General features: G+C 49.7%; 2 protein-coding genes across 4 annotated transcripts; both read left to right on the top strand.

Moving 5' to 3' along the window:
• Positions 1–356: 356 nt before the first annotated feature.
• On the top strand, positions 357–4,796 carry LOC101596976 (glutathione S-transferase theta-2-like). Of its 3 annotated transcripts, none has more exons than XM_045132531.1 (6): positions 357–494; positions 1,107–1,238; positions 2,193–2,280; positions 3,634–3,781; positions 3,874–4,047; positions 4,254–4,796. In XM_045132531.1, the coding sequence occupies exons 1-6, from the start codon at positions 482–484 to the stop codon at positions 4,461–4,463; spliced, it is 765 nt and encodes a 254-aa protein (XP_044988466.1). In that variant the 5' UTR covers positions 357–481; the 3' UTR covers positions 4,464–4,796. The 3 variants fall into 3 exon arrangements, with proteins under 3 accessions (XP_044988466.1, XP_044988465.1, XP_004670993.1); XM_045132530.1 differs by having other exon boundaries at positions 359–494; positions 3,631–3,781; XM_004670936.2 differs by lacking the exon at positions 357–494 and having other exon boundaries at positions 888–1,238; positions 3,631–3,781.
• A 5,217-nt stretch (positions 4,797–10,013) lies between these two features.
• Positions 10,014–22,527, top strand: LOC123454247 (glutathione S-transferase theta-4). Its single transcript, XM_045133094.1, has 5 exons — positions 10,014–10,125; positions 12,679–12,766; positions 14,756–14,906; positions 16,221–16,397; positions 22,330–22,527. The coding sequence occupies exons 1-5, from the start codon at positions 10,014–10,016 to the stop codon at positions 22,525–22,527; spliced, it is 726 nt and encodes a 241-aa protein (XP_044989029.1).
• Positions 22,528–26,653: the final 4,126 nt, after the last annotated feature.

Raw genomic sequence — 26,653 nt, 5'->3', positions numbered from 1 at the left:
CCCAGTTCCCACTTAAAAGCCAGAAGCACAACGTGGCACATGCCTCTGGAGTCCCTTTGCAGTGATTATCTCCCTAATCTCTCCCTCCCTCCCTCTCTCCCTCTCTCTCTCTCTCTCTCTCTCTGGTTGCAAACAAATAATTTTTCTTTCTTTTCTTTTTTTAAAGAAGAAACTAGCCAAGCGTGGTGGCATATGCCTTTAATCCCAGTACTCGGGAGGTAGAGATAGGAGGATCGCTGTGAGTTTGAGGCCACCGTGAGACTCCATAGTGAATTGCAGGTCAGCCTGGGCCAGAGTGAGATCCTACCTCGAAGAAAAGAAAAAAGAGGAGGAGAAGGAAGAAGGAAGGAGGTAGAAGGAAGGAGGAGGAGAGGGAGGAGGGGGAAGAAGGAGAAGGAGAAGCAGCAGCAAAGCCTATCTCACCCTCCTGGGGGCTCAAGAGCATAGTCCAGGGCCACCACTGGCGAAGTCCTCATGGTGCATGCTTTGTAAAGGTAGGAGGATAAGGGAAAGTGACGTGCTACCAGAAAGAAAGGCAAAAAGAGAGGAGTCCTTTTCTTTTTTCTTTTCTTCTTTCCCTCTTTCTTTTGCTTTTTTTCTGTCCCCCCCCCCCTTTCTTCTTTTCCTCTTCCTTTCTTTCTCCTCGGCATATACCCTAAGGACTGCACACATTGCCAGAGGGATACTTGCTCATGCGCTCACCCCCCAGCCTGCAACAGGCTTCACTTGAAGGGGATAACCTGGAGAGAGGCGAGCTTTGCAGTCTCCTCCCCCTCCTTCTGGCTTCCAGAGTTGACAAAGTACTCGCTGGCGTCCCTGCAGCTGGGAGCGCCCGGGCTGGCCCCTGACCCGACAGGGTGAGGCTTGGGTTTTTTCCCTGGCTGGGCGCCGAGGAAAACAGGCCAAAGTCTTCCCTCCGCCTCTGTTTATGAACCCGCCCGCGTCGTCTCCTCCTGCAGTACCCTCCCACAGGGCTCTGCTGGCCAGGCAGGAAAGCGGTCCAGCCCGGGCTGACCAGGGCACAGCGGGACCCCTGATCGGTGGAGTCCCCCCGGCCGGCCACTGCATCTGCTTGTGAGCGCAGTCTGTCCCCGCCTTCCCCGCAGCTCCCCTCCTCCTACCCGCCATGGGCCTGGAGCTGTACGTGGACCTGCTGTCCCAGCCCTGCCGCGCCGTGTACATCTTCGCCAAGAAGAACGGCATCCCCTTCCAGCTGCACACGGTGGAGCTGCTCAAAGGTGGGCCCGCTGGACTCCCCTGCTGTCCACAGATTCCATTTCTGTCCCATCCCTTCGTCCTCTTTTCTTTTTTTTTTTCCTTTTATTTATTTGAGAGAAAGAGGCAGAGAGAAGCAGATAGAAAGAATGGGCACACCAGGGCCTTCGGTCACTGTAAACAAACTCCAGACGCATGGCATGCCCACCTTGTACATCTGACTTACATCTGGCTTATGTGAGTACTAGGGAGTTGAACCTGGGTCCTTAGGCTTCACAGGCAAGTGACGTAACTGCTAGACCGTCTGTCCAGCCCATGAGAATACCTTCTTCTCAGTGGCCTTAGGTCTCAGCCCTCTATCAACTCGAGTTCCTGCTCTGCAAAAAGGATGGGACTGTACTTTCTTTCCTGGAGAGCCAGGGAGAGTTACAAAGTTCCTACTCTTCAGGGCACACTATTTATTTATTCATTCATTTATATATATATATTAATTAGCTAATTTATCCATTTGCAAGGAGACAGAAAAAAATGGGCAGGCTAGGGCCTCTTGCCTTTGCAAATGAACTCCAGACCCATGCCCCACTTGGTGCACCTGGCTTTATATAGGCACTGGGAAATTGAACCCAGGACATCACGCTTTGCAAGCAAGCACCTTAAATGCTGAGTATCTCTCTAGCCCTAAGGCATACTTTATTTTATTTTATTTTATTGAGATAGGGTCTCACTCTAGCCCAGCCTGACCTGGAATTCACTGTGGCGTCTCAGAGTGGCCTTGAACTCACTTTGATCCTCCTACCTCTTCCTCCCAAGTGCTGGGATTTAAAGGCGTGCACCACCATGCCTGGCTCTAAGGCGCACCTTTAAATTCGCAAAATCCCCGGGATTTGGGGGAAGACAGAAAGAGCTGGCTCCCACCGTGCCTCCCAGTCCTGACCCAGCCCCGTCGTGGCCAACCTCCCCTGTGTTCTTCCTCCCAGGGCAGCACATGACTCAGGAGTTCTCCAACATCAGCGTGCTGCAGAAGGTGCCCGTCCTCAAAGACGGGGACTTCGTCTTGACGGAAAGGTATCTTCCTCAACCCGCGGCCCCCATGGAGCAACCCTGGCAGATCCTCAGGGCAGTAAGGGCAGAGATGGTCCCCTGAGAATGAGTGTAGGATGACCAGGGGCCAGCATGTCCTTGACCCTCTCCTCTTGCCTCTGCTGAACCCCTGTGCCTCTCTCCACCCCAACTGAAGGGGGTAGAAAGAGCCTAAGGGGACATTTTATCCAGTGTTGCGCAAAGAGTAAGGAAGCCAGAAGCCAGGTGTGGGGGGGTGCACGTCTTGGGGGGCGCAGAGGTAGGAGGATCACAATGAGTTTGAGACTAGCCTTTGACTACGTAGTGAATTCCAAGTCAGCTTGAGTGAGAGCCTACCTTGAAAAATCAATAAATGGAAGCCAGCAAGGGTCTCTGCTGACTTCTCAGATGTTCCTTGGCCTAGTCTGTCCAGGCTGGCTCTAGAGGCCAGGGCAGGGCCTGAGGCCTCAGCCATTGGTTCTCCCACCAGGCAGGGAGAGGTTTGTTAGGTGGTGGTAACAGTCAGTGATGGTGAGCGGGATCTGTACAAAGAACCACAAGGACAGGCTTCTCTTCCAGCACATTCGAAGGATCCCACCGAGTACTCACTATATGCCTGCCCCAGGTTGCCCAGGGAGCTTTTTCTGAGCCGCGCATGCTGAGCTGTAGTTTTCTCACATGCAAGTGGGCTCACGGGAGTTTGTACTCCATAGATTGGCAGCCAGGGAGCACAGGTGAGGTCAAAAGCCAGCCAAGACTTTGTGTCTAAGACAATAAAGAGAGGGTTAGACGGGTAGCTCAGGGGCGGAGCATTCGTGGGGCGCAGAGTTCCAGGCTCCACGCCCAGCTCAGCAAACAAAAGAAAAGAGAACCCAGAAATGCTGAGGCGAGGAGGCAGAGGTAGGAGGATTGCCACCCTGAGACTGCAGAGTGAATTCCAGGTCAGCCTGAGCTGAGTGAGACCCTCCCTCGAAACATTAAAAAAATAAGTAAAGAAAAAAGAAAAGGGAGAACCCAGGGAGTGTGGCTCAGGAAGGGAAGGAGTGGGGAAACAGGGATTTGGAGTGAGGGCAGAAGGGAGTTACTGGAGGAGACTCAAAAGCACCACCGAAGCCGGGCGCGGTGGCGCACCCCTTTAATCCCAGCACTCGGGAGACAGAGGTGGGAGGATCGCCGTGAGTTCGAGGCCAGCCTGAGACTACAGAGTGAATTCCAGGTCAGCCTGATCTAGAGCGAGATCCTACCTCAAACCACCCCTCCCCCCCCAAACCAAACAGCACTCTTGAGGACTGAATGGCTGGGGAAGAAAAGCCCAGAGCCGGGGTCCTCACGGTCACTTTGTCCACGGCTCCCCAGCAGTGCCATCCTGATTTACCTGAGCTCCAAGTACAAGGTGGCGGACCATTGGTACCCAGCTGACCCGCAGACCCGCGCCCGAGTCCATGAGTACCTGGGTTGGCACAGTGACAACATCCGCGGCACCTTTGGTGTGCTCCTCTGGGCCCTGGTGAGCCACATCCCCCCGGGGAAGGGTTGAGCCCTGCCCGGAGACCTAGGAAGAGTTAGGGTCTCATGTGGATCTTACTAACTTCCCTACAGGTGGTAGGACCACTCATGGGGGCCAGGGTCCCTGATGAGAAGGTGGAACGCAATGAGGCTCAGATGAACCAGGCTCTGCAGTGGCTGCAGGACAAGTTCCTGGGGGATAAGGCCTTCCTCACTGGCCAGCAGGTGACACTGGCTGACCTCATGGCACTGGAGGAACTGATGCAGGTGTGAGATCAGTGGGTGGGCACCCCCTCCTTGTACCCATAAGTCAGATGGGAGCACTGAGGCCCGGGGAAAGCCAGGGACGGCCACCATAGAGGGACCCTGTGCCTGGCTGGCTCCTCCTAGCTGCTGTCAGGCCCCACCCTGCCCTAGGGTCTCAGAGGGGTTAGGGAAGGGCCTAAGTGTCTCAGCGGTCCTTGTCTCCACAGCCTGCGGCCGTGGGCTTCGACCTCTTTAAGAGGCATCCACGACTGGCAGCGTGGCGTGGGCGAGTGGAGGCTTTCGTGGGTGCTGAGCTGTGGCAGGAGGCCCATGGGGACATCCTGACCATCCAGGACAAGGCTGGCAAAAAAGCACTCCCGGTACCCGCTCCAGAGGTCAAGCAGAGGTTGTTGGTTCGTCTCACTAAGATCCCCTGAGTGGTCCGATCAGCGATCAAGACAAGAGCCTTCCGGTCACTGGGCCCTTCACCCTCTCCGTCCTGTCCACTCCCTTGCCTGGGTCCCTTGTCTGCCCTGGGGAGGAGCCCTGCACAGGAGGGGTCCCAGGTCCTTGGGGGTGCTCTGTAGCCGCAACAAACAGAACCAGTCGGTGACATACATATATACACATACATACATAGCTCCTAGAAATCAATAACATGAAGAACAACAAATAAACGTAAAGTTGAAAAATAACAAAATAAAAAAAATGTAATATTGACAAACATCTGTGTTTCAAGTATAAGTAAAGATTCTGAATGTTTTGAGGAATGGTTATTGATTTTATTATATGATCTTATTATAATTATGGGATTAGATTATGTCTCAGTAAACATGATGGTTAACCAAAGAAATAACACAGGCAGCCGGCCATGGTGGCTCACGCCTTTAATCCCAGCACTCGGGAGCCAGAGGTAGGAGGATCGCTGAGAGTTGGAGGCCATCCTGAGACTACATAGTGAATTCCAGGTCAAGTGAGACCCTACCTTAAAAACAAAAAAAGAAAGAAAGAAAGAAATCTCACAAGGAACAAATCTATGTAACTGTTACCAAGATAATAAAATTATAAATGACCCATGAGAACTGCAAGCTGTTAAAGACTACAGATGATGTTTCATGGGACAGTCTTTGAAGTGTAGAACACTTGAAAGATTTCTTTCCCTTTTTTCCAAATATATTTTAATTTTTTCATGTATTTTAGTTATTTATTTATTGAGAGAGAGAGAGAGAGAGAATGGGTGCACCGGGGCCTCCAGCCACTGCAACTAACTCCAGATGCATGCGCCCCCTTGTGCATCTCGCTTATGTGGGACCTGGGGGATTGAACTGGGGTCCTTTGGCTTTGCAGGCAAATGCCTTAGCCACTAAGCCATCTTCTCCAGCCCTTTTTTTCAAATACTTTATTTATTTTGTGACAGAGAGAGAGAGAGAGAGAGACATACACACACAGAGAAAATCAGAGTCTCTTGCCACTGCAAATTCTAGACAGGTGGTCATTTTAACACCTGGCTTTTTGTTGTTGTTTTGTTTTTTTCAAGGCAGGGTCTCACTCTAGCCTAGGCTGACCTGGAATTCACTATGGAGTCTCAGGGTGGCCTCGAACTCACAGTGATCCTCCTACCTTTACCTCCCGGGTGCCGGGATTAAAGGCGTGCACCACCACGCCTGGCTAACACCTGGCTTTATGTGGGTACTGGGTACTCAAAGCAGTTCAGAAGGCTTTGCAAGCAAGTGCCTTTAACTGCTCAGCAATCTCTCCAGCCCATATATATATTTTTTTTATGAGAAAGAGCAAGTGAAAGAGAGAGAGAGAACTGGGGTGCCAGGACCTTCAGCTGAGCTCCAGATGTGTGTGCCACCTCATGCTCATTTGCGACCTTGCTCATGCGTCACTGTGTTTGTCTGGTTTATGTGAGAGATGGGGAGTCAAACGTGGGTCCTCGGGCGTGCGTGCCTTAACCGTTATGCAATCTCTCCAGCCCAAGACTTTTGTTCTTGAGAAAGGGTGTCTCACTCTCGCCTAGGCTAATGGGGAACTGAGTCTAGTTCCAGGCTCACCTTGAACTCACAGTAGTTCTCCTACCTCTGCCTCCTGAGTGCTAGGATTGAAGGCATACATCACCATGCCTGGCTTTGTGTGTGTGTGTGTGTGTATTTTGGTTTTTGAGGTAGGGTCTCCCTCTAGGCCAGGCTAACTTGGAATTCACTATGTAGCCTCAGGCTTGTCTCAAACTCACAGTGATCCTCCTGCCTCTGCCTCCCAAGTGCTGCTATCCTGGCTGTAAGATTTGTTTAACAAGTACTTCTGTCTTCCAGGACAGTGTCACAATAACAGCAAACAGTAGGATCATAATTGTTCTGTAAGTTTCCACATGTATCTATGGGTGACAACTTACATTAATTACTTTAACACAGAGTATTTCACGTCGATGCTTGGTAGTAAGGGATTTATGAACTCCGCAGACAGACAAGCCAGATTACCACCAAGGCCACCGCTGTAAGAAGTCAGCACTCCTGACACCAGGGGTCGACGGAACGACCCTGGAGTTATGAAAACGCAGGTGCTAGAGGAGGGGACCCTGGAATCAGGCTTCTGAAATCCATGTACGCAGACCTTAGACGTCGCCATCCACGTGTGCTCCACGCTCTCCCCAGGGACTGCTGTGTCGGAGACCACGTGGTGACGTGGGTGTTCTCAAGTAGGACAGGAGTCCCGAGATGGAGTGGAGGTGAAGGAGGAGAATGGACAGCAGCCTGACGGGTGCAACTTCAGATGTTCACTCTGCCCAACTGTTACTCCCCGGACTTAACAATGCCTTCGGCCAGTTTCCTGCCGCTCTTATCCTAGAGAGAACCCGGCTCCTCTTCTGATGGCTACTCAGCCTCTGACTGTTTACCTCCTTCGTTTGGTCTCTGTCCCCTTGACTAATCAGCTTCTCCATTTGTTCCCTGCTGTCCCTTGAATTCCTCAGTCCTTTGTTCACTCCCAAAGGAAAAAAAAAAAACAAAAAAAACAAAAAAACTCTATAAAAACCCAAACTAACGCCAGGTGTGGTGGCGCACGCCTTTCATTCCGGCAGAGGTAGGAGTTCTGGGCCACCCTGAGACTACATAGTGAATTCCAGGTCAGCCTGGGCTAGAGTGAGACCCTACCTCGAAAAACAAAACAAAACGAACAAACAAACAAAACCACAACAGACTAATGCTGGGCAGGTGTGGTGGCGCAGCCTTTAATCCCAGCACTCGAGAGGCAGAGGTAGGAGGATCGCCATGAGTTCGAGGCTGTAAAGAGAACAAAATGCTATGTTTTTCTACATTATATGGCAAGCTTAGAGAAAAGTAGAAGTCACTTCCTCGTAGGTGCTCATAAAAAAATGGAATGAAACAAGCCTACCTCACAACCAACAGACCTGTTCAGCAGTTCCTTTTGTTTTTTCTTCCCAGTAATCTTCTAAGAATAGAATGTGTCTGCTCTAATGCACCTAATTCCCCTTTACTTTTAAAATTACTTTTTTTTTTTTTTTTGGTTTTTCGATGTAGGGTCTCACTCTAGCCCAGGCTGACCTGGAATTCACTCTGCAGTCTCAGGGTGGCCTCGAACTCACGGCGATCCTCCTACCTCTGCCTCCCAAGTGCTGGGGTTAAAGGCGTGCGCCACCACGCCCGGCCTAAAATTACTTTTATGGCTGTAACTGTAACATGTGAGTTGTGATTTATGGTTTAACTCCCATCCTCTTTTCACAGTAAACATTTTGTAGTTTTTTTTTTTTTCCAATAAAAGCTGGCACTCCGAGCAGTTTGGGACTGCTCTCAGGGGTCCCACCCTCCGGTGGGCAGTTGCGGGGCGGTGTCCCTTCACACCCAGCACGCTGTGAGTCAGTGGTCTTACTTGTGCGACACCCACCGGATCCCACTACAGAGGCCACCCTGAGACTGCTTAGTGAATTCCAGGTCAACCTGGGCTAGAGCGAGACCCGACCTTGAAAACTCAGAAGAGAGAGAGAAAGAGAGATGTCAACCTTGCTGATGTCTTCATAGTGTGCAATCCATGTCTGTCGTCCCAGACCCCATTCTAGCTGCCTCTTCCCTTCCCCAGTTACTCCTGCTCTTGGGATCCCCCTAGAGCTAGCTTTTCTGGCCCATTCCCTCACTCCCACACCTACGTTCTGCCCAGGGGGTTGGGAAGAGCAGTGTCAACCTATGCCTTTGTTTTCTTTTGTTTTTGTTTTTTGAGGTTGGAGCCCAGGCTGACCTGGAATTCACTATGTCGTCTCAGGGTGGCCTCGAACTCATGGCAATCCTCCTACCTCTGCCTCCCGAGTGCTGGGATTAAAGGTGTGCGCCACCATGCCTGGTTTAGCCTGTGCCTTCTTGATCTACTCTGCTGCTTCTTATTTGCTCACAATTGGGACAGGTTTTTTTTTCTATTATTATTTTAAAATATTTGTGTTTATTTTCAAGCAGAGGGAGAGAGAGTGTGTGTGTGAGAGAGAGAATGAAAATTGGTACCAGGGCCTTCAGTGAAGGGATTAATGACTTTCCTTGAAACTAGAGGGAACTTCTGTCCCTGAAACTAGGAGGTCTTGGGACATTCAGTCCCAGACAAGTTTGACAACTACCCTGATTAACAAACTTCCCTTAACTCAGACAGCCTTGAAGGAACAGAAACCATCTGGGACATCCTGCCATAGACAAACTCGCTGAAACAGCTTACTCTCATTCTTTACTTTATTAATTTATTTGACAGAGAAAGAGGAAGAGAGAGAGAGAAGAAGGGAGGGAGAGAGAGAGAGAGAAAATGGGCACACCAGGGCTTCCAACCATTGCAAGCACCCCCTTGTGCATCTGGCTACTGTAGGTCCTAGGGAATCAAACCTGGGTCCTTTGGCTTTTCAGGCAAATGCCTTAACCATTAAGCCATCCCTCCAGCCCTTACTCCCATTCTTTCAGACTAAGTCCACAAATAGCTACAGTTCCTTGCCAACATCCCTTAGGTCTGCACCTGGTCCTGTCTGTTTTCCTCAGGGTCCCCCTTATAAGCTGAAACCCTAGCCTATTCCGGTGCTTCAGCCTCCATCCTGTGGGAAGGTTGCAGCCCACCACCGTGCTTCAGTAAATAGTCTCTGCTTGAGATCAAGTCCTATGCTTTTCTTTCTCACTTTCTTTACATTTCTGGTGCTGTGACTAGGGCTGGAGACCCCAGGGGCTTCAGGGTGGTGTGCTCCTCCTTCTTTTTCCTTCTTTCTCTCTACTTCCCTGCCACTGTTTCGCTCCCTCGGGAGCACAGGTGCCCACTGCACTCACTATTCCGGACTAAACAGCCGCCAGTTGTGACCTGAGACCTCCAGGCTCTTGCAGGGATTCAACCTCTCATGGTCCAGGGATTTTATTGGCTTTCTGTGTAAGCCCAGCTTAACACCCAACAGCTTCTTCCTTTTCTTTTTCCTCTCACTCTGAGCCCCGGATTGCGTGAGCTCGGTGGCTCGTTTGCAGATAATGAGGAATCCTGGCCAGGGTTACACTCTAGTGAATGTCCAAACTCCACACATTTCAGGTGACACCTGTCCCCACTTTTGGCCTTGCAGGCTTAATTCTCATTGCTTCTTTCTATTTATGAGCTCATGCAAAGCCTCTTTTGTCTTGTTCTCCCTGCAAGGAAATGTTCACACGTGAGCCGTTCTCAGACTTGTGTCTGTGAGGTAGAACCGTGGGGAACACACACACACACGCACGCACACACGCACACACACACACGCCTGCCTCGGCCTCTCCAGGCCTCTCACCATGTCTCCTCATCTCAGAATCCTCGGTGCTGTGAGAATTCCAGGTTGCCTGGCCTCTGACGACACCAAGAGAAGCAAGTTCCAGAACGTGGGGCCCCAGGCTCAGGCTGGGCAGGACACAGAACCAGGGACTTGGGTGGGACGCAGGCTCAGGTGGGTGAGGAGCCAGCCCGCGGCAGCCAGGCGCCCCAGCGAGGCTCTCAGCATGGGCGTGGAGCTGTACATGGACTTGCTGTCGGCGCCCTGCCGCGCCGTCTACATCTTCGCCAGGAAGAATGGCATCCCTTTTGACTTTCAGTTTGTGGACCTGTTGAAAGGTTAGTCCCCACGGCTGCCCAGGAAGCCAGGGCAATGGTGGGAAGCACTACCAGAGCCCCCAGAGAGGGTTGTCTCTGACGTGTGGAGACAGACCAAGGTGATAGACACAAACTGTCAAAGATGTCTGATAATTGCTATGCGTGTGTGTGTGTGTGTGTGTGTGTGTATGTGTATATATATATGTGTGTGTGTGTGTATTTATATACATACACACACACACACACATATACTTGGTTTTTTGAGGTAGGGTCTTGTTCTAGTACAGGCTGACCTGGAATTCACTCTGTAGTCTCAGGGTGGCCTCGAACTCACAGCAATATTCCTACCTCTGCCTCCCGAGTGCTGGAGTTAAAGATGTGAGTCACCACACCCAGCAAGAATCTTTTTTTTTTTTTTCCCCAAGGTAGGGTGTCACTCTAGCCCAGGTTGACCTGGAATTCATTATGTAGTCTCAGACTAGCCTTAAACTCACAGTGGTTCTCCTAACTCTGCCTGGGATTAAAGGTGTGTGTCACCACACCAGGTGATAACAGGGTTTTTTTTTTTTTTGTTTGTTTTTTAAAGTTTTAAGGGTCTTCCTCTAGCCCATGCTGACCTGGAATTCACTATGTAGTCTCAGGGTGGCCTTGAACTCACTGTGATCCTCTCTGTGATCTGCCTCTCCAGTGCTGGTATTAAAGGTGTGTGCCACCATGCCTGGTGATAAACAGGATTTTTTTTTTTTTTTCGAGGGAGGGTCTCTCACTCTAGCCCAGGCTGACCTGGAATTCACGCTATTCTCAGGGTGGCCTCGAACCCACAGCGATCCTCCTACCTCTGCCTCCAGAGTGCTGGGATTTAAAGGCATGCACCACCACGCCTGGGCTGATAAAGGAGGAGTTTTGAGGGAAAAGTTTGAGGGAGGTCACTAGGGCTTCTCTGGGCTCCCAGCCAGGGCTCTTGCCATCACGTCTCTCATCTTGTTATCTGCAGTACCGAGCAGTCAGGCTGGTGAAGGGTCAGACTCACACCCCATGGGATGGTACCGATGCCGCACACCCTACTGCCCACTCGGCTGGGCTGATTCAGCCCCCTGCAATCTGTCTATGGCTCCCCTATATCAATATAGATATGGCTGTACATATAGATACACAGTTATAGGTACAGACAGCTATATAGACATAGTTATACATATATAGACATATAAGTAATAAATAGACACAGATGATAGAAATCATGCTTGCCCAGGCTTACACAGACCCCATGCCCCGAATGAGGGCTAGTAGATCAGGCACCGAGCCTCAGAGGAGTCTCTTCAAAGCTCAGCTCACAGAGACAGAAGCATCCTCTATTCTGTGCAGACCATGACGTGAGCGATGCGGAAGGGAATGAGCTGCGGTCGGGCCTCCAGAACTGTTCTGGCCTGCAAACAGCGTGTCAGGCGGAGTTAGGCCACTTGCCTCCCACAGCGTTTCCTGTAGGTACCGGTTTCCTTGGAGGGGCCTCTCCTGTGCACCTCCGGCTGTGTACCGGCCCCAGAGTCCTGTGCCGCCTGCTTCAGCCGGCCACCCCCCCTCAGCGGGGGAAACAGAGTGACTGGAGTGGAGGTGAGACCCAGGCCCCTAGGGCTGACATTAATTCACAGGCTGTGGCTTCGGGCTTGGGGTATGGGGTCTGGAGACCTCCAGCTTCTGAGTCAAAGGGTTGTTTTGGTAAAAAAGGTCATCATGGGGCTGGAGAGATGGCTCAGTGGTTAAGTGCTTACCTGTGAAGCCTAAGGACCCCGGTTCGAGGCTCGATTCTCCAGGACCCACGTGAGCCAGATGTACAAGGGGGCGCACACGTCTGGAGTTCGTTTGCAGAGGCTGGAGGCCCTGGTGCGACCATTCTCTCTCTCCCTCTCCCTCTCTATCTGCCTCTCTCTCTGTCTGCCGCTCTTAAATAAATAAAGAAAAATGAAAAAAAAATTAAAAAAAGGTCATCATGATGGGCGTGAAGTATGGCATGGTGGCGCACGCCTTTAATCTCAGCACTCAGGGGGCAAAGGTAGGAGGATCCCTGTGAGCCCAGGTCAGCCTGGGCTAGAGTGAGACCCTACCTCGAAAAGCCACAACTAACTAATTAACTAACTAACTAAATAAATAAATAAGAAAAGACTGGGGTGTGAGAGACTGGGAGGCAGGAGTCTTGATCCTGGTCCCTGGTTTGCCTGGAACTTGCCCTGAGACCTGGGACAAGCCATGCTCTCCTTGAGGCCTCAGTTTCTCCCCTTCTGGTTAAAACAGAAAGGAGGGCTAGAGAGATGGCTTAGGGGTTAAGGCACTTGCCTGCAAAGCCCAAGGACTCCTGTTCGAATCCTCTAGATCTAAATCCCACAACACAAAGCATGCAATGCCACGCATGCCCACAAGGCGGCGCACACATCTGGAGCTGGTTCACAGCAGCTGAAAGGCCCTGGCACACCCATTCCCTCTTAATCTCTCTTAAAAACAAAACAAAACAAAACAAAAAAACAGAAAGGAAGGCACTTCTGTCTCTGGGAGCCCCAGTTCTCTCTTCCCTGGCCCTCTCAGGTCACCACCACAGCAAAGAATACATCGAGATCAATCCCCTGAGGAAGCTGCCCAGCCTCAAAGATGGAAAATTCATCTTATCTGAAAGGTAAGGGCCCTGTCGCCATCTGTTTCTGCTCTGCCCGGACTCTCAGGAATGGACCTGCGGGCATTGATTTTCCAACTGAGGGAAATCTCATAGCTGCTTTAAAGGAGGGGGTGGGCACTAAGGAGCTTAGCCAACTTGGCACACCCATCTCTTAGCTCTCACGACTGTCCATTTTGCATCATCCGTATGCCAGTCTGTGCCCTCCTTTCAGATGGCCCACCATGTCACCTGTAAATGTGTATGTATGCGTCTCTAAGAAATAAGAACTCTTGAGCCAGGCATGGCGGCATATGCCTATAATCCCAGTATACCAGATGCTGAAGTAAGAGAGGAGGATCTCCATGAGTTCAAGGTCAGCTTGGTCTCTAGTGAGATCCTGAGTCAAAAAATTAAAAACAAATATATCCGTGAATTCAAGGCCACCCTGAGACTACATTGTGAATTCCAGGTCAGCCTGGGCTAGAGCAAGACCCTACCTCGAAAAGCCAAAAAAAAAAAAAAAAAAAAAAAAATCAAAAGGGGCCAGAGAGATGGCTTACTGGTTAAAGAGCTTGCCTGCCAAGCCAAAGGACCTAGGTTCAGTTCCCCAGTACCCATGTAAAGCCAGATGTACAAGGTGATACATGCATCTGGAGTTTGATTACAGAGGCTAGAGGCCCTGGTGCACACATTCTCTCTCTCTTTTAACACTTATAATAAAAATGCCCTTCCCCATTTTTGGGTAGGGTTTGAGGTAGGGTCTCACTGTTAGCACAGGCTGACCTAGAATTCACTATTTAGTCTCCAGATAGCTTTTTTAAAAAATTATTTATTTATTTATTTATTTGAGAGCGACAGAAAGAGGCAGATAGAGAGAGAATGCGCGCACCAGGGATTCCAGCCACTGCAAACGAACTCCAGATGCGTGTGCCACCTTGTGCATCTGGCTAACGTAGGTCCTGGGGGATAGAGCCTCGAACCAGGGTCCTTAGGCTTCACAGGCAAGCGCTTAACTGCTAAGCCATCTCTCCAGCCCGCCGGATAGCTTTGAACTCACAGGAATCCTCCTGCCTCTGCCTCCCAAGTGCTGGGATTAAAGGCATGCACTACCATACCTGGTGGCAAAAAGTGCCTTTTAATTTGATTTTATTTATTTGCAAGGAGAGAGAGAGAGAATGACTGTGCCAGGGCCTCTGGTTTCACGTGGGTAACCTGGGTCATTAGACTTTGCAGGCAAGTGCCCTAATTGCTGAACATCTCTCCAGGCTGCCAAAAAATACCTTAAAAAAAAAAAAAATCAAAGCCAGGCATGGTGTCATACACCTTTAATTCCAGCACTCTGGAAGCAGAGGAAGGAGGATTGCCATGAGTTTGAGGCCACCTGAGACTACATAGTGAATTCCAGGTCAGCGTGAGCTAGAGTGAGACCCTACCTCAAAAATAAATAGTAAATCCAGCAGGAGTGGATCAGGGCATGAGCGTGGGTGGGGGGTTGTTTTAACTGGTGTATGGTGACTCGTCAGAGGGTTATACCACTGAAGAACTGACACCCCCTCCCTCAGTAACCATGAACTGCCCACAGTTAGGAGGAACGAGCCCCTCCCCTATCCATGATGCATCGTAGAGGGACCCATCCTCGTGCTGAGAGATCCCTGTGAACCACCCGTTCTTACGTGCCTGCCATCTTTTTGGTCTCTCTCCTTACCTTTGCCGACTGACTACTGGAATAACATGACAACTTTGTGGGAGGCCTTTCCTGGGGCTCTGGGCTCCTTCTGCTGGAAGAATCCCAGCATCTAGAGCCTGCCTGTGGCTAGAGACACCCCAGCAGTCGGGCCTAGGCCATGCTGGTGTGCTTAGCGTTAGGTCCTTTGGACAGTAACAGCAGAGACTCTCATCTGATCCTCCCTTTCTTCCTTCCTTCCTTCCTTCCTTCCTTCCTTCCTTCCTTCGTTCCTCCCTCCCTCCCTGTCTTTCTTTCTTTCTTTTTCTCACCTGCCGTTTCTACAGCGTGGCCATTCTCTTCTACCTGTGCCGCAAGTACAGCGCGCCTTCACACTGGTACCCGCCGGACCTGCACACACGTGCCCGGGTCGATGAGTTCCTGGCCTGGCAGCACTCGGCTATCCAGCTACCCATGAACAAGCTACTGTGGATCAAGGTGAGCAGGGCTGTGTTTGAGGCTCAGGGACAAAGAGAACCAAGGAGTCAGAGAGCTTGGAGGCCCGTGGAGCAAGTCTCCCCCTCAGAGCCTCATTTCCCGGCGTCCTGTCGGGCAGAGCTGCTGGGAGTCCGGAACGAACCATTGGGTAGAAAAGAATGTTAATACAAGACTCCCCTCCCCCAAAGAGGAGCTGATATGACTCCAGCCAGGACAGGATTCCGGAACTTTCATTCTGAACGAGACAGCATCAGAGATCAGTAAATTGGTAGCTAACAGATAACCAGCACCTGTGTGCATACCTCTTATCCTATGCCTGAGATCTAGGACACAGGGATACATTTTTTTCTCCCTTCATAAAGTAAAAGATAAAGTACAGACCAGGTACGGTGGCTACACCTTTCATTCCAGCACTCAGGAAGCAGAAGTAGGAGGATCACTGTGAGTTTGAGGCCAGCTTGGGACTACAGAGTAAGTTCCAAGTCAGCCTGGGCTAGAGCGAGACCCTGCCTGGAAAATAATAATAATAACAACTTACTTTTTTTCTTAATTTTTAACATAGGGTCTCCCTCTAGCCCAGGCTGACCTGGAATTCACTATGGAGTCTCAAGGTGGCCTTGAACTCACAGCAATCCGTCTACCTCTGCCTCCCGAGTGCTGGGATTAAAGGCGTGCGCCAACACATACGGCTACATGCGGGGTTTTAAAATTAATTAGTTAATTAATTTACTTCCTAATTTGAGAGAGAAAGAAAGAGAAAGAGAGAATGAGGGGATCAGGGCCTCCAACCACTGCAAATGGACTCCAGATGCATGTGCCACCTTGTGCATCTGGGCACTGGGGAACTGAACCTGGGTGTTAGGCCTCGCAGGGAAGTGCCTTAACCACTGAGCAATTTCTCCAGGGCCCCCCCCCCCACACACACAGGTTTTATATGGGTGTGTTGGGGATCAAGCTCAGGGCTTCATGATTCACTGCGCTTTACCTCTCTGGGCCCCTCAGTCCCCCACCGAGGGCAGCGCCTCCAGTAACCTCCTAGTAGGCTCTGGCCTCCTAAAGATTCTGGCGCCTCTCCTGCCCCCCGTAATCGAGACTAGGCTTCAGCATGTGAGCCTTTAGTGGGTGTGAGCCCCAGGGAAACCACAGACTTGGTCCTTCCTCAAGATCCTCCCGCACACATGGCCCTGGGCAAAAGAACTGCCCAGAGGGGAGAGAGGGGCTGCCCTGGCAGGTGAGGACGTGGAGGTCTGGAGGGGCAGTGGGTGGACCGGAGGTATAGCCTTCACTTCCTTCCCTCCTCTTCCCTACGGTCAGTTGTTAATCCCCATGATCACAGGGGAGGAGGTTCCTGAAGAGCAGACAAACTACATCGTGGAGGAGGTGGAGAAAAACCTGAAGCATTTCGAGGAGAAGTTTCTGCAGGACAAGCTCTTCATTACTGGGGACCACATCTCCCTGGCTGACTTGGTGGCCCTGGTGGAGATGATGCAGGTGTGTGGGGGAGGGGGCGGGGGCGAGCCTGGACAGCAAGCCTGGGGTGCTGCTGTGACCTGAGGGGCCTCAGCTCAAGGGCAGAGGCCGACAAGGACCCCCTGAGGGCATGGGAGCTAGGTCTGGGTGCCTGGACCAGCAGAAGGAAGCCTAGAAGGCTTTTTTTTTCAAGGTAGGGCCTAGTTCTAGCCCAGGCTGACCTAGAATTCACTATGGAGTCTCAGGGTGGCCCTGAACTCAATGGCAATCCTCCTGCCTCTGTCTCCCCAGTGCTGGGATTAAAGTCGTGCACCACCACACCTGGCCCATGAAGACTTTTTTTTTTTTTTTTTGAGGTAGGGTCTCACTTGAGCCCAGGCTGGCCTGGAATTCACTATGTAGTCTCAGGCTGGCCTCGAACTCTTGGCGATCCTCCTACTTCTGCCTCCCTAGTGCTGGGATTAAAGGCGTGCGCCACCAGGCTCGGCCCCAGGAGGTCTTTTTGTTGTTGTTTGTTTATTTTGTTTGTTTGTTTGTTTTTGTTTTTTCTGAGGAAGGGTCTCACTCTGGCCCAGTCGGACCTGAAATTCACTATGTAGTCTCAGGGTGGTCTCGAACTCACAGTGATACTCCTACCTCTGCCTCCCAAGTGCTGGGATTAAAGACGTGTACCACCACGCCCAGCTTAAAATTTTTTTAAGCTGAAATATTTTTAATTAATTTATTTTTACTTGAGACAGAGAGGGAGAGAGTACGAGAGAGAATGGGCACTCCAGGGCCTCTAGCCATTGCAGATGAACTCCATATGCATGTGCCACTTTTTTCATCTGGCTTACGTGGGACCTGGAGAATCGAGCCCAGGTCCTTAGGCTTCATAGGCAACTGCCTTAACTGCTCAACATCTCTCCAGCCCCCCCAGAAGGTTTTGAATCTGGGAGAAGCATGCATCCATTGGGTAAGGGTCCCACTGGTTTGGAGAGAACTTAGAGGGGAGCAGTGGACGCAGAAGACCACATGGCAGCGCTCAGTGTGTTTGCCGGGGTTCCAGATGTCTCCTGCCCCTGCTGGAGAGCAGGGAGAGGCTCCTGATGAGTCACCGTGGCCTGACCTCTTTCCCAGAGCTCCAGTCTGTAGGACAGCTGTCCCGGCTGGGTCTGAGCGGTATACACTGTGCCTTGGAGGTGCGGCTCCTTGTGGGGCTTTTGTATGGTCCTCACATGGGCTGTGGGGACAGCCAGCTCTGGGCTGGCTGGTGTGTGCGTGGTGATCAGTTTAGACACTGGCCAGTGCCTTTTTTTTTTTTTTTAATATTTATTTATTTGAGAGAGAGAGAGAAAACACATGGGCACACCGGAGTCACTGGCCACTGCAAATGAATTCCAGGGGGTGCGGGCGAGGCGGAAGAATTGGCTTTCACTCCCTGGGGAAGAAGGAGCTGAGCCGGGCTTGGTGGCGCACGCCTTTAATCCCAGCCCTCCGGAGGCAGAGAGAGGTAGGAGGATTGCTGTGAGTTTGAGGCCACCCTGAGACTACATAGTGAATTCTAGGTCAGGCTGTACTAGAATGAGACCCTAATTCAGAGGGAAAAGAAAAAGAAAAAAAAAAGAAAGAAAGAAAGAGCTGCACTGGAAGAAGAGTAGACCAGGCTGGAGAGATGGCTCAGTGGTTAAGATGTTTGTCTGCAAAGCCTAATGACCCGGGTTCAGTTCACCAGTACTCCCATAAAGCCGGATGCACAAAATGGTCCATGTATCTGGAGGTCATTTGCAGTGGCTGGAGGTCCCGGCATGCCCATTCTCTCTGTCTCTCTCTTCTGTCTATCTCTCTTGGCCTGCAAAGAAATAAAAAATATTTTAAAAGGGCTGGGCTGGAGAGATGGCTTAGCAGTTAAGGTGCTTGGCTGTGAGGCCTGAAAACCCAGGTTTGATTCCCCAGTGCCCATGGAAGCCACATGCACAAGGGGGTGCATGCATCTGGAGTTCATTTGCAGTAGCTGGCAGTCCTGGCATGCCCATTCTCTCTCTCTCTCTCTTTCTCTCTCTCTCAAATAAAATAAATAGGGTTGGAGAGATGGCTTAGCAGTTAAGGCACTTGCCTGTGAAACCTAAGGATACAGGTTCGATTCTCCAGGTCCCAAGTAAGCCAGATGCACATGGTGGTGCATGCATCTGGAGTTCATTTGTAGTGGCTAGAGGCCTCTCTCTCTCTCCCTCCTCTATGTCTCTAATAAATAAATTAATTAAAATCAGAAATAAAATAAAATCTTTCATTTTACTTTTTTTATTTTTTGGTTTTTCGAGGTAGGGTCTCACTCTAGCTCAGGCTGACCCGGAATTCACTATGTAGTCTCAGGGTAGCCTTGAACTCCTGGTGCTCCTCCTACCTCTGCCTCCCGAGTGCTGGGATTAAAGGCGTGCGCCACCATGCCGGCTCTCATTTTACTTTTTAAAATATTTTATTTATTTATTAGAGAGAGAGAGAGAGAGAGAAAGAGGTAGGGAGAGAGCCAGAATGGTTGCACCAGGGCCTTTAGCTACTGCAAACAAACTCCAGACACATGCATCACTTTGTACTTTTGGTTTACATGGCTTGTGGAGAATTGAATGCCTTTAGCATTGTAGGCAACTGCCTTAACTGCTAAGCCATCTCTCCAATCCAAATAAAATACTTCTAAAAATTAAAAAAGAAGAAGAAGAGGAGATTGGACTAAAAGAGAAGTGAGAGCCATCTGGGTTAGGGGTCACTGACTTGAAGTAAGACCTATGACCAGGAACCCTGGAAGATTCTGGATCTGTACCTCCACCACAGATTGTCACATAGCTTGGGCGCCTTGCCAAGCAGATGACTCAGCAAATGGCTCTTTTTTTTTTTTTTTCTTTTTTTCTGAGGTAGAGTCTCACTTAGCCCAGGCTGATTTGGAATTCACTATGTAGTCTCAGGCTGGCCTTGAGCTGACAGTGCCCTCCTACCTCTCTGCCTCCGCAGTGCTGGGATTAAAGGTGTGCACCACCTCACCTGGCTATGGCACATGTTTACAAGAACATTTTAGGGGCTGGAGAAGTGGTGTTGCAGTCAGGTTCACATTGCTGGTAGAAATCACCCAACTAAGAGCAGTTTGTGGGGAAAAAAAAAGAGGTTTATTTTGGCTTACAGGCTTGAGGGGGAAGCTCCATGATGGCAGGGAAAACAATGATATGAGCAGAAGGAGGACATCACCCGCTGGCCAACATACGGTGGACAATAGCAACAGGAGAGTGTGCCAAACACTGGCATGGGGGAACTGGCTATAACACCCATAAGCCTGCCCCCAACAATACATTGTCTCCAGAAGGCGTTAATTCCCAAATCCCCATCAGCTGGGAACCTACCATTTAGAACAAGTTTATGGGGGACACCTGAATCAAACCACCACATTCCACCCCTGACCCCCATAAACTGATAATCACACATGATGTAAAATGCAATGCATTCATCCACCTTTAAAAGTCCCCATAGTTTTTATCATCCCAATGATGTTCAAACATCCCCATAGTCCAAGATCTTTTAACTGAACCATAATACCAAAAAATAACCTCAAAAATACATAATAGCACAGACTAAACATTCACACTGCAAAAGATGGCACTGGGCATAGCAAAGAAATACTCAAGTAATACATGGTTTAAACAGGGCAAACACCAACCTCTGTAGCTCCAAATCCAACAACTCTAGCCAGTGACAAGTCTGTAATTCTAACCAACAAGTCTCTGGAGTTCCAATTTCACCCCTCCAGCTAAGCTACTCACAGTCCTGGAAAACTTCATCCGGGGCAGCAGCTTTCCTTAGCAGCCATCTCGTGGTCCCGGCATCTCCACTGGGTCTCCACTGCAACCCACGGTTCATCCTCACAGCTCCATTGGGTCTCCATGCAGGCATCCAGCAAACCAGCTTCATACTGCCCATGGCCATTTCCAAAACACAAGATTGTGTTGTAAACTCAATGACCCCCTTTTTCCTGCATTTCTTACACTTCATAATACCAGATAGAGTGCCAATCTATTAATCCAGGGGGAATAAAGTAGACTTTGAAGAACAAGACACTCTTGGAACACTCAGGCCCCTCCAAAAGAGTCTACATTCTTCCTGTTGCCCCATTGCAGGTCCTCTGGCCTAATCTCAAGGTTTGTAATCTCTTAATTGCAGCTGAACGGGCAGAAGTTCACCCAAAGATTTTTCTTTCTGTGCCATATCCCTCTGCTCACACCAGATCATTTCTATGCAAAGCAACCCTGCACAACTTATCAGGACACGGGCATAACAGCAAGCTTTACACACAACTTGCCTCTAGCCCAGTCCAAGCCAAGCTCTTTCTCATCCTCATAAGCCAAACCTCACAGTCCATAGTTCTTATTGCATTCAGGTCTTTCAACTCTGATCAGAATAGTCCATCAAGTTGTATTTACAGCACTTCAAGGCATGTCTTAAGCCAAGTTTTCAAATCCTTCCACATTCCTCTTGAAAATCAGCTCCAAAAGGCTAAAGCCACATAGTCAGGTGTCTAGCAGCAACCCCACTTCTCAGTACCACTGTTGCAGTCAGGTTCACATTGCTGGTAGAAATCACCCAACCAAGAGCAGCTTGGTTTATTTTGGCTTACAGGCTCAAGGGGAAGCTCCATGACAGCAGGGGAAATGATGACATGAGCAGAGGGTGGACATCACCCCCTGGCCAACATAAGGTGAACCATAGCAACAGGAGAATGTGCCAAAAACTGGCATGGGGGAACTGGCTATAATACCCATAAGCCTGCCCCCAACAATACGCTGCCTCCAGAAAGCATTAATTCCCAAATCTCCATCAGCTGGGAACCTAGCATTCAGAACAACTTAGTTTATGGGGGACAGCTAAATGAAACCACCACAGATGGCTTAGCAGTTAAGGTGCTTGGTTGCAAAGCCTAAGGACCCAGGTTCAATTCTCTAGGTCACATGTAAGTCAGATGCCCATGGTGGTGCATGCATCTGGAGTTCTTAGCAGTGGCTAGAAGCTCTGGCATGACCATTCTCTGTCTTTCTCTCTCTCCCTCCCTGTCTCTAATAATAAAAGAAATAAAATAACATTTTTAGGGCTTGAGACATGGCTTAGTGGCTAAGGAGCTTGCCTGCAAAGCCAAAGGACCCAGGCTCAACTCCCCAGGACCCATGTAAGCCAGATGCACAAGGGGGTGCACAAATCTAGAGTTCATTTGCTGTGGCTAGAGGTCCTGGTGCACCCATTCTCTCTCTCTCCCTGCCTATTTCTATCTCTCTCAATTTAATAAAAATAAAATATAGAACTTTAAAAAATAATATTTTAATTCATTTATTTACAAGGAGAGAGAGTGTCTATGCAAAAGTGGGTATGCCAGGGTCTTTTGCTACTGCAAATAAATTCCAGACGCACACACCACTTTGTGCATCTGGCTTTACGTGGGTACTAGGGAATTGAACCCAGGCTGTTAGGCTTTGCAAGCAAGTGCCTTAACCACTGTGGCTCCCTTTTTGCAGAGGCAGATGGAGATGGCTCAGAAAGGGGTTGTGTGGTGGTTTGATTCAGATGGCCCCCATAAACTTAGGTGTTCTGAATGCTAGGTTCCCAGCTGATGGAGATTTGGGAATTAACGCCTCCTGGAGGGAGTGTATTGTTGGGGACAGGCTTATGGGTGTCATAGCCAGTTTCCCCATGCCAGTGTTTGGCACACTCTCCTGTTGCTATGGTCCACTTGATGTTGGCCAGGAGGTGATGTCCACCCTCTGCTCATGCCATCGTTTTCCCTGCCTTTATGGAGCTTCCCCTCAAGCCTATAAGCCAAAATAAACCTCTTTTTCTCATAAGTTGCTCTTGGATGGGTGAGTTCTACCAGCAACGTGAACCTGACTGCAACAGATTGGTCCCCACCCATGCTGAGCACCTTTTCCTTTTTATCTGTCCACAGCCCATGGGTGGGAATTACAACGTCTTCCTCGGGAGCTCCAAGCTGGCTGAATGGCGCATGCGGGTGGAGCTGAACATCGGCTCTGCCCTCTTCTGGGAGGCCCATGACCGGCTGGTGAAGCTGGCAGAATGGGACTGCTCGACGTTGAGCCCGTCCGTCAAGGAGAGGATCAGTGACTTTCTGCAGAAGTTGAAGTGACATCAGAAGCAAACTCATCCTTTGGGGCTTGGCTGGCTCAGTCCAGACGCTAAGAAACAACTCTGTCCCTTTCCTGATAAAGAACTACAACCACTGTGGTGTCTGCTGGGTCAAGGGTAGCTGGTGCAGAGGACTCATGTGGGAGCACGTGGTAATCACAGGCTCTTGGTTTTCACAGAGAAGGATGACCCAGCGGTTAAGGTGCTTGCTTGCGAACTGTAACAAGCGGGCTTTGATTCTCTAGTATCCAGGTAAAGCCAGATGCACAAAGTGACACATGTATCTGGAGTTTGTTTGTAGCCGTTGGAGGCTCTGTCACACCCATTCTCTGTCTCTGTTTTCTCTATCTCTCTCTATTTCCAAAGAAAGAAATATGTTTTCTTTTTTTTCAAGGTAGGGTCTCACTCTTTCAGGCCGATTTGGAATTCACTATGGAGTCTCAGGGTGGCCTCAAACTCCTGATGATCCTCCTACCTCTCCCTCCCAAGTGCTGGGATTAAAGGTGTATGCCACCACGTCCAACAAGAAATAAAAGCATTAAAAAAAAAAAAGAAAAGGCCGGGCATGGTGGCGCACACCTTTAATCCCAGCACTCGGGAGGCAGAGGTAGGAGGATCGCCCGAGAGAGTTGAAGGTCACCCTGAGACTCCATAGTGAATTCCAGGTCAGCCTGGGCTAGAGTGAGACCCTACCTCAAAAAAACCAAAAAAAAAAAAAGAAAGAAAGAAAATATAGGAGCCAGGTGTGGTGGCACATGCCTTTAATCCCAGCACTCAGGTGACAGAGGTAAGAACCCTGAGACTCCATAGTGAATTCCAGGTCAGCCTGAGATACAGTGAGATCCTACCTCAAAAAAAAAAAAGAATATGGTGGGCTGGAGAGGTGGTTTAACACTTAAGGCATTTGCCTGTAAAGCCTAAGGACTCAGGTTTGATTCCCCAGTACCCATGCCCAAGTCAGAGGCACATGGTGGCACACAGGCATTTGAAGTTCGTTTGCAGTGGCTGGAGGCCCTGGCACACCCATTCTTTCTCTCCTCTCTCACAGATAAACAAAAATAAAATGTGAAAAAAAGAATATAGAGCCGGCTGTGGTGGCTCAAGCCTTTAATCCCAGCACTTGGGAGGCAGAGGTAGGAGGACTGCCAAGAGTTTGAGGCCACCCTGAGACTACATAGTGAATTCCAGGTCAGCCTGGACTAAAGTGAGACCCTACCTCAAAAAAGTATATATATAGAGAGAGGGATGGATAGATGGCTTAGTGGTTAATGCACTTGCCTGAAAAGCCTAAGGAGCCATGTTTGATTCCCCAGAATCTATGTAAGACAGATGCACAAGGCAGAGCACGTGTCTGGAGTTTAGTTGCAGAGGCTGAAGGCCCTAGTGTGCCCATTCTCTCTCTCTCTGCCTCTTATTCTCTCTCTGTCTGTCTCAAATAAATCAATAAAAAGGAAATACTAAGACAAAAGAATATAGGGTTGGGGAAATAACTCAGTGATTAAAGGCGCTTGCTTGCAAAGCCTGATAGCCTGGATTCAATTTCCCAGAAACTCACCAAAAAAGCTGGATGCATAAAATGGTGCATGCATTTGGAATTTAGTTATTTATTTATTTTAGGTAGGGTTTTGCTCTAGCCCAGGCTGATCTGGAGTTCACCCTGTAGTCTCAGGGTGGCCTTGGACTCACAGCAATCCTCATACCTCAGCCTCAACAAGTGCTGAGATTAAAGGCATGCACCATCATGCCTGGCACATTTGGAGTTTGCTTGCAGCAGAAAGAGGATCAGGCAAACCCATATACATCCTCTCCCCCATCTCTTATTCATTGCTTGCAAATAATGAAAGTTTTTTTTTCTGGTTTTTTAAAAGTTTAAAAATATTTAATTTTTATTATTTGAGAGAGAGAGAGTGAGAAACAGGTAGGTACATAGAAAGAGAGAGAAACGAGAGAGGGATAAAATGGACATGCCAGGGCCTCTGGCCACTGCAAATGAACTCCAGACACATGTGCCCCCTTGTGCATCTGGCTTATGTGGGTACTGGGGAATCAAACCTGGGTCCTTTGACTTTGAAGGCAAGTGCCTTAACCACTAAGCTACCTCTCTAGCCCCTTAAAATTTTTATTTAATTAATTCATTAGAGAGAGAGGTACAGAGTGAGAGAGAGTGGGTGTGCCAGGAACTCTAGCAACTGCAAAGGAACTCCAGATTCACCCACCACCATGTGCATCTGGCTTACATGGGCTGTGGGTGTTGAACCTGGGTCCCTAAGCTTTGCAGGCAAGTGCCTTAATCACTAAGCAACCTCTCCAGTCCCCTCCCCCGACTTTTTTTGTTTGTTTGTTTGTTTTTTTGAGGTAGGGTGTCACTCTAACCCAGGCTGACCTGGAATTCACTATGTGGTCTCAGGGTGGTCTTGAGCTAACAACATTCTTTGGCTTCCTTTGCTAAGGTAGTATTAGAGAGTTGCTATTGATTTGATTATCTGTTAGCCAAACAATCCAGTGTGTGTTAATGGTACACCCTATACCTGGATTATGCCTTTGGGGAAGTTGAGATCCAATTACACGAAAGAAGAGGGGCAGTCATATGGCCACCCGGGTCTTGCCCAGTTCCTCATGGGCATTTCATTCGGTTACTTGGTTACATGCAGGCTTCAGTTCATGGCTTTAAACTATTATGTAAATGGGAGTTCTCATGTTAATGTAATTTTTACTCCATATCATCCTTTCAAAACTTAACCTGTTGCCTATCAAATGTCTGCCTAACACCTAACAGGAATGCTGTACTTTGAGATGACAGCTAATATCTAAGGAACAAGATGGGGGGCGGCAAATTTATTTTATTTTTTATTGTATTTTATTATATTTACTTATTTTTGAGGCAAACCCATGGACTGACTTTTTTTTGTGCGAGAGATCAAGAGTGGGAGAAAGAGAATTGGCGTGGTAAGGCCTCTAGAAGGAAAAAAAAAAAAGAAAAAGAAAAAGAAAAGAAAACATATTTTAGAGCTGGAGGGATGGCTCTGTTGTTAAGGCACTTGCCTGCACAGCCTAATGACCCGGGCTTCATTCCCCGGTACCCATGTAAAGCCAAATGCACAAAGTGGTGCATGCGCCTGGAGTTGTTTCGCAGTGGCTGAAGGCCCTCGCGAGTTCATTCTCTCTTCTCTCTCTCTCTCTGCTTGCAAATAAATAATACATACATAAATAAATTTATTTGCAAAGAGGAAGAGAGAGAGAGGAAAAAAAAAACATGGGTGCCCCAGGGCCTCTCTCCGTGGCAAACTCCAGATGCATTCGCCACTTTGTGCCCACTGAGGAATAAAAGCCCAGGCAGACAGACTTCGTTCCAATCTTTCCAACTCCTAAATGTCTCAACCTTTTTTTTTTTTTTTTTTTTGGTTTTTCGAGGTAGGGTTTCAGTCTAGCCCAGGCTGACCTGGGATTCACTATGGAGTCTGAGGGTGGCCTTGAACTCATGGTGATCCTCCTACCTCTGCCTCCCGAGTGCTGGGATGGAAGGCTTGCGCCAACACGCCTGGCTTCCTTCCTTCCCCCCATCCCTTCTCTTTCTTTCCTTCCTTCCTTCCCTCCTTCCTTGCTCCTTCCTTCCTTTCTTCCTCCCTTCCTCCTTTCTTCCCTCCCTCCCTCCCTCCCTCCCTTCCTTCCTTCCTTACTTCCTTCCTTCCTTCCTTCTTCCTTCCTCTCTCTCTCATCTCTCTCTCTCTCTCTCTCATCTCTCTCTCTCTCTCTCTCTCTCTTTCTTTCTTTCATACTTTCTACGTTCAGGGCTTGGGGAGGCACTGCCTCCGTCCTGGGTGGAGGCGGGGGCGAGGTGGTGGCGGTGGGGAGGGGGATGCGGGTCTGGCCACAGACAGCGCTGGTCTTCTCCCCTGAAGTCACCAGCGCTCTTTGCCGGAGTCGTCCTTCGCGTCCCGTTTCCCCACGTCCACCCTGCCGGGGTGGACCCGCGGTCCAGCGGCCAGCTCGCAGCCCAGGCTGAGCGGCTAGCCCGCCACGGATTGGCCGGCAGCCCCCCCGGAGCATCCAATGGGAGCGGGGGGGGGCTGGACACGGGCTCGGGTCCGGTCGCGGTCCCGCGGTTCCTGCCCGCCGTTGCGGCTCGC

This window comes from Jaculus jaculus, chromosome 13 (genome assembly GCF_020740685.1).
Source record: "Jaculus jaculus isolate mJacJac1 chromosome 13, mJacJac1.mat.Y.cur, whole genome shotgun sequence".
Classification (NCBI taxonomy): domain Eukaryota; kingdom Metazoa; phylum Chordata; class Mammalia; order Rodentia; family Dipodidae; genus Jaculus; species Jaculus jaculus.
The sequence above is the reverse complement of the archived record's forward strand: the minus strand, read 5'-3'. Positions and strand labels throughout refer to the sequence as shown.